This window comes from Chiroxiphia lanceolata, chromosome 22 (genome assembly GCF_009829145.1).
Source record: "Chiroxiphia lanceolata isolate bChiLan1 chromosome 22, bChiLan1.pri, whole genome shotgun sequence".
In the NCBI taxonomy this organism is placed as follows: domain Eukaryota; kingdom Metazoa; phylum Chordata; class Aves; order Passeriformes; family Pipridae; genus Chiroxiphia; species Chiroxiphia lanceolata.
Window position 1 is genome coordinate 3,351,826 of NC_045658.1, and position 13,872 is coordinate 3,365,697.

At 51.3% G+C, this 13,872-nt stretch overlaps 1 protein-coding gene across 6 annotated transcripts in view; it reads right to left on the reverse strand.

Moving 5' to 3' along the window:
- DISP3 (dispatched RND transporter family member 3) overlaps nt 1-13,872 on the reverse strand; it is a 38,893-nt gene that overhangs the window by 20,474 nt on the left and 4,547 nt on the right. For 3 of the 6 annotated variants that reach the window (XM_032709132.1, XM_032709130.1, XM_032709133.1), the window contains exon 2: nt 551-1,487. In XM_032709132.1, the coding sequence (XP_032565023.1) occupies nt 551-1,478 (928 nt within the window). In that variant the 5' untranslated portion in view covers nt 1,479-1,487. Of the gene's footprint in view, nt 1-550; nt 1,488-7,055; nt 7,391-13,628; nt 13,692-13,872 lie in introns of those variants that run through there. The other 3 variants (XM_032709128.1, XM_032709129.1, XM_032709131.1) reach the window with 2 other exon arrangements.

Sequence of the window (13,872 nt, forward strand, 5' to 3'; positions counted from 1 at the left end):
GACTCCTCATGAGTCACCTCTTTTGCACCATCCAGAGCCTCTGCTCTGCTAGAGGTGCACAGAACAGGGTACAGAGCTGGGAGGAGGAGGCAGGGCCTTCCTCCTCCTCTCCTTATAGGAGACTTTCCAGCTGGTGACTCACAAGCTGCCTTTCAAGCTCCAGAGCAGCCCACAGACCTCTTTCATCTGCTCTGTGGTGCAGGGGGGCTCATCCCTATTGCCTGTCCAAGCCCTGACGTTGCTCTAGTTGACCCACAGTCATTCACAGGGGACAAGGGTCAGTAGAAGAGGCCTGTACCATGCAGGACTGCCCCTCACTTGTCCCTCTCACTCAGGTGGGGGGGCCCGTGTGACCAGTGATTGGAGTTGATGAAAGGGTTGGAAAGGGGCCCCAATACAGAAAAGACAATTCCTCAAGGCACAGCCCAGCAGACTCTTCCTCTCTGTATGAGGCAGTCTCACCCCTCTCAGCTGCACACCAGGGACTACCTGAACTTGAGGAGGTCCTTTCCTTGAACACACCAGCCCTCACCCACAGCCCCCAGCTCACCTTGGATGTCAGCAAGGTCTTGTCCCATGCCATCATAGTAAATCTTCCCTCCTCTCTCAGTGGGGAAGAAGTAGGTCATGAGGGAGCTGGGAGGGGAGCAGTAGGAGTAGGAGCCCAGGGGCAGGTCCTTCAGGACCTCATGGGGCTTCCAGCAGAACTCCCGGAAGCGAGGGTGGTCCATGATCTTGCGCTCGACCTCGTGGATGGTGACCAGGCGCTCGGTGGTGAAGATGTTGTTCTCCGAGTCCCCCCGCGCCAGGAAGATGAGCTCGATGCGCCAGTGGGCGTGAGTCTGAGTGTTGGCACTGATGTACGTGCTGGAGTAGTCCCAGCGTGGGGCTCCCCTCCCGACCCGGGCTGTCCTGTTCCCTGGGCTCGGGTGGACACGGGGCTCGGGGGAGCTCGTCCTGCCCTCGGGGGGACTGCGCCTGACCCGCGCGCTGACCCCCAGGTGGGAGGCGTTGAGGTGAAGCTGCTGGAGCTGCTCGAAGATGAGTCTCTGCAGGGTCTCGGAGGTGAAGTCAGCCAGGTCCCGGCGGTTCCTCCCCCAGGACCCAAACTGGGATTTGAGGGCCAGGGCGAGAGCGTCGAAGCGCTGCGAGGACTCGTGGTTGCGGATCTCGAAGGCGTTGTAGGAGATGTCGATATCCAGGGCCGGGTAGTGCAGGAACATGACAACAGCCAGCACAGCAGGGATGGCACAGCCCAGGAAAAGGATGAAGCCAGCGCAGTACGGGTTGGTAAACACCCAGCCAACAATATTCCAGAAGCCAGACACGGGCAGGGTGACACGCAGGGGCCTGACCCTGCACGGGCTTTTCCCACACAACACAGCACCCTCTCGCCTCTTGCGGGAGCTGAAGGCCACCTCTTCATCCTCCTCCTCCAGCCAGGCGTCCTGCAACAAGGGGTCATCCTCTGTGTCCATGTCCAGCGCCTGCACACAGGGGCAGAGGAAAGCAGTCAGCAAGGCCCAGCAATGGTGTCCCAGGCACAGCCATGAACCCACAGCAGCTGCCCAAGGGTCCCAGCAGCAGAGCTGGGAGGGAGGCACATTCCAGCTCCCTCAGGAGCAAAGCATCCCTCCTTCCAAACCCAAACTTCAGGTTGGCTACAGCTGCTGAAGAAGGAGCCTTGCCATGGGGTGTCCCACACCCTGCTGGGCAGAGGAACCAGAGAGGCAGAAGTTCAAACAACAGTCCCAGAGCTCAGTGCTGAGGCAGTGGAGGGCTCTGCAAGGCTCTGCATGGCTCCAGGAGCACCAGGCACAGAGACTGCAGGGATTCACATTGTGCTGCTCTGACTGCAGCAGCAGGAACATTTAATTAGCTAACCTGGTTCTCACACCCAGGAACGGTTCGTGCTATCAGATAAAAAATGCAAGGGAGTGTATCTTCCTCTCCTTAAAAAAAGACAGTAGGTTTTCCCCAGCTATTTATAGGTGTATTCATCTTTCCCACAAGGTGTGCATGTGTGTGCACCCAGAGCCAGAAGCACAGGCACCCACACTGCACACACACACTTATGCACAGATTTGCACATCGCAACCCCCCCCTGAACTCGCTGTGACCCTGCTCCAGTCCCTCAAGGGATATCCACCTCCAGGGTGGGAAGGGAAAGGGCTGAACACCCCTGCTTTCCCTTCCACCCCTGCGGGATATTATTCGTGGAGTGTGTTTTCCCCATTCCTATGGAACAACCAGGAAGCAAGAGCAGTTACTGCTCCCATGGAATGCAGGAGGAAACTCTCCCTGATCAGCCCACACTTGGGCAGGAAAGAAAGGGATAATCTCTGGGAGGTGCTCTCATTTGCAGGGGTTTGCCAGGACACACAGGTTCCCAGACTTTCCCTGGGTGTCTCAGAGAAGCTTCCCAAGCCAGGGATCCATGGGTGGTGGTCCCTGAGAGCAAAGCCCAGACTCTGTAGGTGTCCCTTCCTTTCCCAGCTCTGGGCAGCAAAGCCAGCAGTCCCCACTCACTGAATGGATGAATGAACAGGTTCACTTTGTTACCTGACCCTGGGAGTTGAAAGTAATTTACACACAGGCCAGAAACAATTTACGAGCTTTGATCCTAACCAGTGTTTTTATATTAACAGGCTTTATATCAGTAGGAAGATAAATTCCCTGCAGCTCTTAACTGTAGGTTCTCAGAAGACCTGGGAGCTGCATGAACTTGGACCGAGAGGAAAAGCAATGGGGCAGAAATGCCCCCTGGCAGGAGAGGGCTGTGCAAAGGAGCAGGGGTCACAGCAATCCCCCTGGCCCTGCTCAGCCTGGGCAATGCCAGTGGCTTTGCTCACAGAGAGCTCCAGCAGCTCCCATGGGATTCAGTCTGGTCTGGACAGCAGAGTGCTTCCAACACCATAGAGCCTGTGGAGAACAGGGAACCTCTGAGCTCCAGCCCCCCTGTTCCTGTCCACACATCGGTGAATTTAATCTGCAGCTGATCCTGTCCCAGAACATCCCACCCCTCCTGTCAGTGTGAGGGCAGGGGCTCTCCCAGCCCCTCTCCTGCAGTGGCTCACCCCCCCCCAGCCAGGCTGCGGAGCTGGGCAGGAGGGCACAGCTCTCCTGCTCTGCCACCTCATAGTGCCAAAACAGACAGGCACCACTGCTGCCACATGGCCACAGCCCCTCTCCTGTGAGGCTTCCAACCCTCAGCAGGCTAAGAAATAGGGTGAGGAGAGGATGGCTCACAAAACCCTGCTGTGCTGTTTCCCCCCTCACATGCAGGGCTGTTAGACAGCAAGAATAAGGCAAAGGGGGATCATTTCAAGCCTCTGGAAAGGTCAGGAGAAATCTAGCTGGTTTTGGGTTCCACTGAGATTTCTTTAATATTCAGGAGGCATAATCCTAAACAGCCAGGGAGTGTCTGAAAGTTTCCCTGAACATCCCTGGATCACTGTGTGAGCCCTGGGCACTGGGGCAGAGCCAAGAGCACATGAATGGTGGTGCCCAGGACAGGCACTGGCCTGCAGGTGCTGCTCAGCTGTGTGGGCACACAGACCCACATGCTCTTACTTGTGTCATGACAGGGAGGAAGCTTTCCCAGGTCCCTGAATGTGCAAATAAATCCTCTCCCATTTGCTTCTTAAGGCAGTCCTGCCTTCTCTCTCACACTCTACACTCCCAAACACAGCCATAATCCTACCCAAGATGTGTCCACAGCCTGCTAGCATGTCAGCCACAGCTCACAAGTCACCCCAAACTGCTCACCTTTGCAGTCGGGCACCCTCAGCACACCCTTGGCCTGTGTGTGACCCCCATCCATCGCTCGGCTGGCAAGGTACTGTCACCCTTCAGCCTCTGAGGGACAGCCAAGCTACAACCTCAGCCCACATTAGTGCAGGTGGTGCTGCAGGAACGCAGGCAGGTGCAAACCTCACTCATCCCACCTGGGCAGGTTGGTGAGGACCTGCAGTTACCTCCCCTCCACTCCTGCCCTTTCTCTCGCTGGCCTGGGCTCTCCTTCAGCAGAACAGAGTTACTGCGAGACCTGAACAAGTGCACGTGTTCTCTCTTTAGAAAGAGAGGTAAAGAGCCATAATAATTTCCCATTTATTGAGCTACTGAGGAGAAAGAGGGAAAAGATTCTAATCCTGAGACAGAAGAGCCTGCACGTGACAAGAAAGGGAAATGAGAGCGAGTGAGATAATAATAAGGCAGAAAAGGGATCACACCCCTCTTCTTTCTTAACCAAGAGCTAAATCCTCAACTCAAGGATGGGATTAGACCTCAGGCATCTCCCTCTGGCTCTTCCATCCACTCTCGCAGAGACTGCAGTATAACAGATGGGCACCTACAATGTCTGATGACCAACCTGTGTCACCCCCTGGCTGCAGACTGGTACAAATTCTGACACTGGGTGCAAACCCAGCACAGCAAATGCTGGGAAAGCCCCAAGACTATAAACACATGAGAACTGAGTCAGGGAAGGATCAAGATTTGGTCTGGGAGAGAGGCAAGGGCAGGACAAGGGGCACCTGGGCTGGGCTGTCCCTGGCAGCGAAGCCTCCCTCTGCTCGTGGGGGGTGTGTGTGCTTGAATCCGCAGCTCTGAACCCCCTTCACGGGGCTTTACCACGTGATTCGGCTCCAAAGCCAGACACAGCACACTTGGCACTGCCCTTGGGACTCGTCTGGCTTTGCTGCCTTCCTCAGATCCTGCCTGGGTCAGGATGAAAGCTCATCCAACCCAAAACACGGCAATCGGAATCGGCAGCAGAGATAAACCCTGAAATCAGCCAGAAGGGGATTGAAGTGCATTTTTTCTGCTTGAATTGTACCTGAGGGCTTGGCCTGTTTTCCCTCCACCACTTCCTGTACTATCCAGGCACTCCCAGAACTGAATCGTGGCCCAGTTACTTTTTCAACTCCCAGATGTGCAGTGGACTTAATCCTGCAGCCCTGCCTCGCCTCTGAGCAAGCTTAGCCTGCACCAGGATGAAAGGAGCAGAGGATAAGAGCACTGCTAGGAGCCCTGGATCCATCTCTTTAGAGAAGAGGCACTGATTCAGCTGGTTGGGAGGTAAGTGTTCAGATTTCTTGGGCTTCCCTCTACCCTTTCCAAAGCAAACAGATTTCCTCCAGACAGGACCCAGCTCAAGCCCCAACAGCCCCACAGGGACGGTCACTCCCTTGCACCTCAACCAGGAAAAACACCCAAGCAGCTCCCACATGACAGTTCTTTTTCAGTGACATCTAGGATAGAAGAAAGTCATTGGCAAGTTGGAGAGAGGCAGTGACAGATGAGGAAGCTAATTACAACCGACCTGACTAATTAATGCTGACTTTCAGATTAAAAAATCCTCACTAGTGTTCCATTTCAATTACTCAGTTGTTCCTTCTTAGGGGAGAAAGGGGGCCTCATGCATCAGCAAGCCAGAAAGAAAAAAGGAAAGAAAGCACCAGGCTAGAAGGGGAAGGAAAGACAATTTCTATAATATGAGAGATTCTCATCGACAAAATAATTAAACTTCACACTGGTTTCTCCCATGGGCAGAGCTTTCAGAGCACAGTGGTTTTGTGGTCCTATTTGTATTCCTGAAAACTCCTGGAGTTTCTACCAAAGGCAACTTTAGGTCCCTTTGTTCGCTACATGAAGTTCTGCTGAGAGGGAGAGAAGTGGCCTTTGTGCTTCCAAATCACCCTGAGAGCATCCAGGTCCTGCCAAAAGCCACTTCTGTGTGTCCATTCAGAGTTGCTGATGCCTCCCAGGCCCTGTGGTGCTGGGGGACACTGGACAGAGCTCTGGCTGTGTGGAACAACTGGAGGGCATCAAAGCAGGACTCCACAGGGACAGCAAGGCTCAGCATCAGTGTCTTGCTCTGCACTTAAATCACTAAGACTAATCTAAAAGTATAATTTTAAAACACAACCAGAAAGGGCCTTCTCAGGTCCCTGCTCTCCCTTTATCAACACAGCTGTAGCTCCATGGAGTGCTGCAACTGTGCATGGAGTGTTGCCCTTTCCCGGGGCAGATTGCCTTTCATGACTGGGAAAATGAAACAGAAAGGAGAATTAGATATGATTTTCCTCTAATTGGATGTCTGACTTCCAGAGGTGTTGCACTCCTGGAAAAGCAAAGCAGGCCCTGGACACCTGAGCCAGAATCTCCTAAAATACTTCTCAAAACATTGGTTTAATTCAGCCATGAACCAGAACCTGTGCCTGAGGATACAACCCAGAACCTGTTTCAGTGGGATACAAGCCCAGAGATGCACATGCTGCTCAAAGGCACTGGTTTGATCTGCTGGCTGGGCTGGCTCCACCTTTAGTTAAGCAGGTTCACTTTTCCAGCTGCAAGCACAACACAGCAACAAGGGTTTAATCTATTTTCTTTCTGTGTGCTTTGCATTTCCCTCTCCACTTGCTTTAAATCCTTTGGTAAGATGCACAAAAACACTGCCAGACCTCAGGCACTTTGCAGATCAGAATGACATCAGAATGCTCCAGTGGCACAGTGCTCTTGGAATTACAGTGTAATGATATAAATATGTGTTTGCTGGGGGAGAAGTTCAACAAAACAATTTAAAAGGTATATATTTAAAGCTCTACAGTCTGTAATTCCACTTGCCCACAGGAAGCAAGACAATATAGGGTTGTACAGAGGATGGAGGATTATCTGATCTCCCAAGCTTTATGAAATCAAGGACCTGCACACACACTTCTAACTGAGGTATCCTCTTCCACTGCTGACTGTCTCACCTCTCTTCCCCCCTGCAGGCACTTTTACACCCTGGTTAAGATAAAAGCAGCTGGAAACAGAAGGAACCAGTCAGACTTAATGACCTTAAAGGTCTTTTCCAACCTAAATCATTCTACTGTCTCTTGACCAGCTTTCAGATGGGGCAAAGTGCTTGGAGCACTCTCAGCCTGTGACATAGAGGATCTCCTGCCTGCACCTGCCTGCTATTCCAGACTCTGACAAACACTGATTAGATCTACTCATAATTGCGTGCCAAAAACAGTGTGGAAAGATTAGCTGCAAAGTCAAGCACCCACCAGTCAGGAAATGCCAGATTCAGGGCGGGCACAGCATCCTTAATTTGTCCCCCTTCTGTAAATGCTTTGCAGTGCAGTTTTGCTTCCAAGCACGATGTCCAAGGCAAGGACTCTGGCCTCCCCCAGTGCATGCAGGGGATGATGCTCCCCAAAGCCAGCAGCAATTGGCTCCCCTGTTCTCTGCTCATCATTCAGCGTGTGGTCTCATGCCTCATTTCCTGCACGCTGCTCAGGCCTGGCTCACAGGCAGAATTATTAATTTCCTCGTGAGCTTTTCAATGCTGCCTGTCACGACAGAGTCTGAGGGCTGAACAAACAGGGCTGAACTGAATCTTCTCCCAGCATCTCGGAAAAGGAGGGGGTGGTGTACTCTGTGTCTGACAGATGCAGGAGCTCAGGGGATGAGAGGAAAGAAGTAGGAACTTATTTTGGGCGCCTAGTTTGACACACAAGGTGCCAAATCTCTTGGAGGACGAAGATGGGGGCTGTGTGCACCAAAGCACAAACTCTGCTGTATTCTGTGAGCATAATTCAAGCTGTAACATCAAGCATAACCATCACTGTGCAACATAACCTTTATGCTGGCGAGGGACATCCAACCTCCACAATGAGAACCAATTTCACACCATCTATGCTACCAAAAGGACACAATAAATTGCCCCAAAATACTGGCTTTAAAAGTACTGAAACTGGCACTTTTCAAAGGGGGAGGTCACTGGGGTTTGCTGGCATCAAACCATGCATGTTCAGTGCCCTGTCATCCCAGGATTGCTGCAGAGGTAAACCTGCACGAGCACTTCGCTAACGCCCATCACTGCCAAAGAAAATTAATTTCCTGATAAAATAATTTGCTCCTGGTTATTGTAGCTAATGACTGTAGGTGTCAGAAGACAGCTTCTTGGTTATAATCTCACGAAACATGCCTTGCAGCCCTCTGCCATGTTCACCACTCAAGTTACTTGCTCGTGCTGGTGATAAGCTCTGCTGTCACTCAGGCATGTGGCACTTACAGGTTTCTGCACACAAGCATGCTGAGGCTCTGATATGCTTCTGACATGACTTACCTAACCACTACAAAAATGACTTAGATTTTGTCTGAGCCCCAGCCAGTTGCTGTTGCTAAATAAAGTGTTGGCTGGGTGCCTTTGGGTGCCTTGACACCGACTTCAAAAGCCCCCTGGATCCCACCTGCCAGGGGCCCAAAGGAACAAGCTTGTTAAAGGTGTGTGGATTCCCACCTGTGCTCAGAGCAAAGCCTTTGCAGATCATTAAATACAGATGGCTGCCACAAACTGGGGCCTTGTGTTATTATTCCAAGGAGCATCACTGCAGGAAGGAATCTCAGACCACGGAGAGGAATCACCAGTTCCCAAGGAATGGAATAAACTGCCACCCCCAAGGCTTGTGTGCTGCTCTTTTATAGATAAACTCCAGCTTCCCACATCACTGTCACCCTGAAAAGGAAAGCCAAGTCCTGCTGTCAGTGCCTACCAGTCCTTTATTATTGCACCCTGTGCTCAGGCTCCCCAGTTTATGTCACTGTGGGCACTGGTACCACTCTGTGCTCAGCTGCAGGATTCCCATGCAGATTCCAGCTCTGCTCCCCACACCTGCTCCTTGGAACAGGAGGAGGGACACAGACAAGGGCTGACTGTGCTGTCTCCTCCATCTGCAGCTCAAAAATAGCATGTTTGTGTGCACACTCCTCCTGGGACTGATCAAAACACACTCTCCTTGAGGCCCCTCTCCAGAGTCTCCCCATAAGCTGCCAGTTCCATCACTGAGAAGGAGGAGGACAATTTCTTCCCCATGGTGCACGTGAGCTGCTTTCTCTCAGCAGTCCAAGCAGCAGCTGTGGTTCTTTGGTGGTTGTGGTTCTGTGGGCAGCAATATGAAAAGTAACCCAGCAATGCCAGCCTGTGCTGCCAGGCCTTCTTGCCAAATAAGGCAGCTGTTTTGTCTCCACTTCTTGCCATTCCAACATAAAAAAGTATAATTAAGGTTAAAAAAAACATTACAAGTGCTCCAGGTGAAGTGTCTGTATTCAGCCAGCTCTGCCCGTGGTGCTCTGACCTTCCAGGAAGAGGAGGCAGAGGCACAAAGTCCCATCTGCACATGTGTCAGTCACACAGGTCACAGTGTCTCGCTCCAGGTGCTACCCAGCATCACTCTGATGGATCTAAAGGTCTTGCTTTTTCACTGCTATAATTTACTGACATCAGAAAATGCCAGATTCACAACAGGAAGGCTGTAAGGCTGCAATCTCTGATGGGGACACAGCTCCCACAGCATTTCAGTCACACTCAGTTCTTCAGCAGGGCTTTCCACTCACCAGCATGAGAGAGGAGTGGGTGATGCTGTAGCCCTCTCCTAAATGAGGGAACAGCACAAATACTCATTCCAGCTCCATGCACTGAGCTGAGCTTGTCTGTGGCACAGACGTGGCCTCTTTTTCCTGAGAATGCATGGAAAGCTTACTGCTGGATCAGGAGGGACTCACAAAGCAGCTTGTAGCTGGCTGGCTCTCAGCAGCCTAAGAAGTGGGATCTGAGCAGGTATGTCTTTCTTACCTCCCACACTCTCTGACACAGAAGCAGCTAGCTGCCCTCCTCCCATGGAAACCTGCTGCTTCTGGAATCAGATTAATTAGCACTGCTATTTCATCTTCTCAGGATCAGTGAGAAATCTGGAAGCAGAGGTGTAAAACCCAGAAGCTGAAGAGCCTCTAGTGCCATGGCTCACTGCTCCAGAGCAGGACCTGGGCAAGCACAAGGTTTTTCAGAACAGAAGGAAAACTTCCTGAGGGGAAGGGGAGGATGTGGAGAGGAGACAAGCTGCCTCAATGTCTGTCGGCAGATCCCCTGCCAGTACAAGGACTTAAAGCTCACTGCCAGCTGCACCAGCCATGCAGAAACTCACATTAAATGTGCCCACAGCTCAATGAGCACAGCCCCGCAGACCATTAGCAGAGGAGGGGGCAGGGTCTCAGAATAAGCAAACAGCTTTTAATGACACATTCGTCTCAGGGAGAGTCCGGGGTGCTTCCCAGCACAAACAAGAGACACCTCGAGCTGGTTCCTGTCCCTGTGCAAGGGGGGGAAATGTTGCTGGCAGCAGCTCCCAGAAGCTGCCAGTGCAGCCCTGTCTCCAGGATGCAGGTTTAGGCCACCAGGCCTGAGCTGAGACAGCAGCCATGTCCCTTCTCTCCCTTCTTCTCCGCCCTCCCAGCACAAACCCAGAGGTCTGTGATCTGAAGCAGTTCAGAAAGAGGCAGAGATCACCCTTGTCCCTGTTGCTCCTCTGCCACCAAAGGTGCAGGGATTCACAGCCATGGGAGCTGCACGAGCTGCTCGTGAGTGGCAATCATCCAACCCAAAGGGACAAGGGACTGCCACCTGGCAAAGGATCAAAGCATTTCAGGCAATTGTTCCCAGTTCCTTACTGCATCCCACACTTCCAGCCAGGCTGAGATGCTACTTGTGTTAACTGTTAGGACCAAGTCCTGCAGTTAAAACACACAAAAAAAGAAGGAAATGTTTGTGGCTCTACTATTAGTTTTTCCAGCTTTCCCGGGGCAAATCACATCATCTGCTCTGAATTGCTCTCATATTCTGGAGTCTGAAACCCTGTCTTCCATCCTTTCACAACATGCCTTGTTCCAAAGCCTCCTGGGATTCCCCTCCACAAGCAAATGCAGGCTATTTTGCACAGACGTTTGTAAATTGATTTTCAAAGCGACTCACTCCACTGCCCTATGCTGACGTGGAACTGTGTCTGGCCCTCTGGAAACCAGACTGTTGGCTGAGTAAGGAAGCAGACTCCCTGCAGGCACTTCCCAAATCAGCCAGAGGAATGGAAATGCAAACAGTACCAGGATCTGCAGCATAACAGAATAGAAGGGCATGTAGGCAGGTGGTGCACACGCAGGAATGAGTTTAGCTGCATGTGTGCCAAGATTTGGATCCAAAAGGACTGACCTCCCCCACAACACACCAGAAATACAAGAAACTGCAAGAGGTCTATAAAGGAAATGTCATCCAAATCTAATCTGTCTCTGCTACTCACAGTAGAGCTCTCTGTTATTGGCATCTAAATAAGGTCAGCTGCTTTCCTGTGCCACTTACACACAAACCTGTGCTATGAACTCTGCAGTTACTGCGAGAAACCTGCATCAAGGAACTGGTTCCACACAGCAGATTTACAGGAATGAAGATTCTTTTCTTTGGCTTAAGCGGTGCCACAGGGGATGAAACATTTACCTGCTGATACATCTTGTTTCTTAGTTGTCATAGGCTGGTGTTTTACAGCTGCCTAGGACGCCGCAGCGTTTCTGCCACGCTCTGTGCACAAGACACCAGTGACAGCAGTGAAACGGACCCCAAACCAGCCCAGCCCAGCCCAGCCCACTGCTCAGCTGCCACTCGCTGCCTGTCAGAGCCCCATGTGAAGTGACAGGGCTGAGATGCAGGGGTTAGGATTGGGAGGAAGAGAAGGGATGGCCTTGCAAGTAAAATTCAGTTGGGCTGTGGAAGGAAACGGCTTGCAGCGCACACATCAGGCTGTGAGACACTCCATTTGGAAGCACATCCACAGATTTGACACTCAGGTGAGTCCAAGGCACTGACAGGTGCTCTCTGGGTCCTGAAGAAGCACAGCTTGCAATGCTCAGAGTTTGGAAATGGCAACTGTTGGCAGGAAGCTCCAGAAGGAGCAGCTTTCTCCATGGTCCAAGAACTGGCCCGAGCTTTGCAGTACAATAGATTTAACTTTCAAAACAAGCAGTTGTCTATATTGTCCAGACTCCCAACCCTCAGTTTAAACAGAGCCTGCTGTTTTATGGAGGCACTTTCATGCTCTTGTGGGACTGCCCACCTTCCCATTTCAACTCAGCCATAAAAATTGGCCTGGAGATTAAACCTGCTGCCTGAGTTGTTCACTGGAGAGTAAGTGGGAGGGTGTGCGAGGGGGAAGATGGAAGGAAAGAGGCAGCAGTGGAAATATGAAGACAGAGGATTTGGCCAGGTTTGATTTACAAGCAGGAGCCAGGGTTGCTTTGGGAACATCTCAGACATGTTTAAAATGCCCTGTTGGGCTCTAGTTCAAATCTGAGTTTGCAGCCCCATCTTCTGCAGGAATTCATTTGCCTTGTTAAAAGGAGGAACAAAGAGAAATGGTTGGATTCAGGGAATCAAGTGTGCTGCATGTTCAGCAGTACCCCAAGCAGTAGAAAGGATTAGGTGCTGTTTTGTGGAGTTTTTTTTTCCAAATTGTCTCCACAGACCTTAAAAAGTACTCAAAAGGAGTTTATTCTCAGCTCCTGGGTGTAACACAGAGCCAAGAAACCAGTCAACATATAGCACATCCCCTTAGGAGCAAAGAGCACTTTGTGCATCATATATGAGAAACTGCATAAACCCTTTGCAAACACCTATCAGATCCAATTCCCTGTTCCTCTAGGGAAATACATAGGATTATATGCAAGTTCACAAATGAATTAAGCAGGATTCCACAATCTAGCTCCAGCTCTGCTGGAATTCAGCCATTACTTTTGCTGACTTTAACAGAAGCTAAATACAGACCAAGCAAGCTACAGCTAATGTTGTTCAGCTTTAGTTGCCATTTGGGGAGGAGCAGTGGTACCCTACAACTGCAGTTAACAGTGACACAGAGACTCTGTGTCTTGCTACCCAACCTCAGACAGCCAAGTGAGCTCAGAGATCTCTCAGAACCCTCCTCCGTGTTCGAGTCAAAGAAATTTCTGCTATGCAAAAATGAGATGGGAAGAAAGTCTGTGGCAGCATCAGACAGGATGCCCTGAAGCCCAAACAAGCTCATCCGTGTAGTTATCTCAGCAGGTGGATCCCAGGTTAACAATCCCAGCAACAAATCCAAAGTGACTTCCCTGCCGTGACTGAGTGAGATTGCAGCTGCAGAACCAGGCCCCAGGAGCAACAGCACCTACAGCCTGGGGTCCAGGCAAAAGAATGATGCTCACCCCTGACTCTCCCCTCATAAAGCAGCAGAGTCAAGGCCAGCAGCAGTTTAAGAACCAGATGACTGCCAGGATGTGTTTCCCCCCCTGCAAACACATTGGCCTCTCCCCCTTCTCCACTATTTATGTTACATGAACTGCCTTCTATTCAGGAGGAGCTGTTCTCTATTAACAGAGCTTGGCAAAGATCAGGAATTAACTGTGCCAACTTTCAAGCCTGCTGCCTTAAGGCAGATGGCAGGGAAAGTATCCCAGCCTTGTTCCCCAGACCTCTTCTCCCAGCAAGCAGAGATAACTCAAAAACAGGAAAAAAGGGTCAGGCATCTGTGAAGCCCTAATTTCAGTGCAGGAGACAGCCTGTGTGTGGGGTGCCCTGTTCTGCCATGGCTGTGCTTGTCACCCCATGGGCAAGCAAAGCCTGTGGCACCATCAGGATCCACAGGCTCAGAGCAAGAGCACAGGTTTCACTGGAATTCTTATACTTCCAGAGTTACAAGAAAGAGGAGATGCTCTGCCTCCCTCCAAGATGCTGCTATCATGAAAGGAAATCAGCACTGCTAATGACTGGTGCTGAACTGTACCTTTATGGGAAAGTAAATCCCTCTGGAGCAGCTGGAAGGACAGGATTCCCAGTTACTGCAGACCTGCAGCAAAAAAGCAAGAGCTGTGGTTGCAGAGCATCCTCTGCTTCCCACCAGCAGGACACAGCTGCTCTGCCATCCCCACCACTGCAGGTCCCCCAGGAGCAGTTCCAGTGCCTGGGGAACATTCACCCCATGAAGGTGGATCACACTCAGGCACTGGCAGGAACAGGCACAGTTGGAC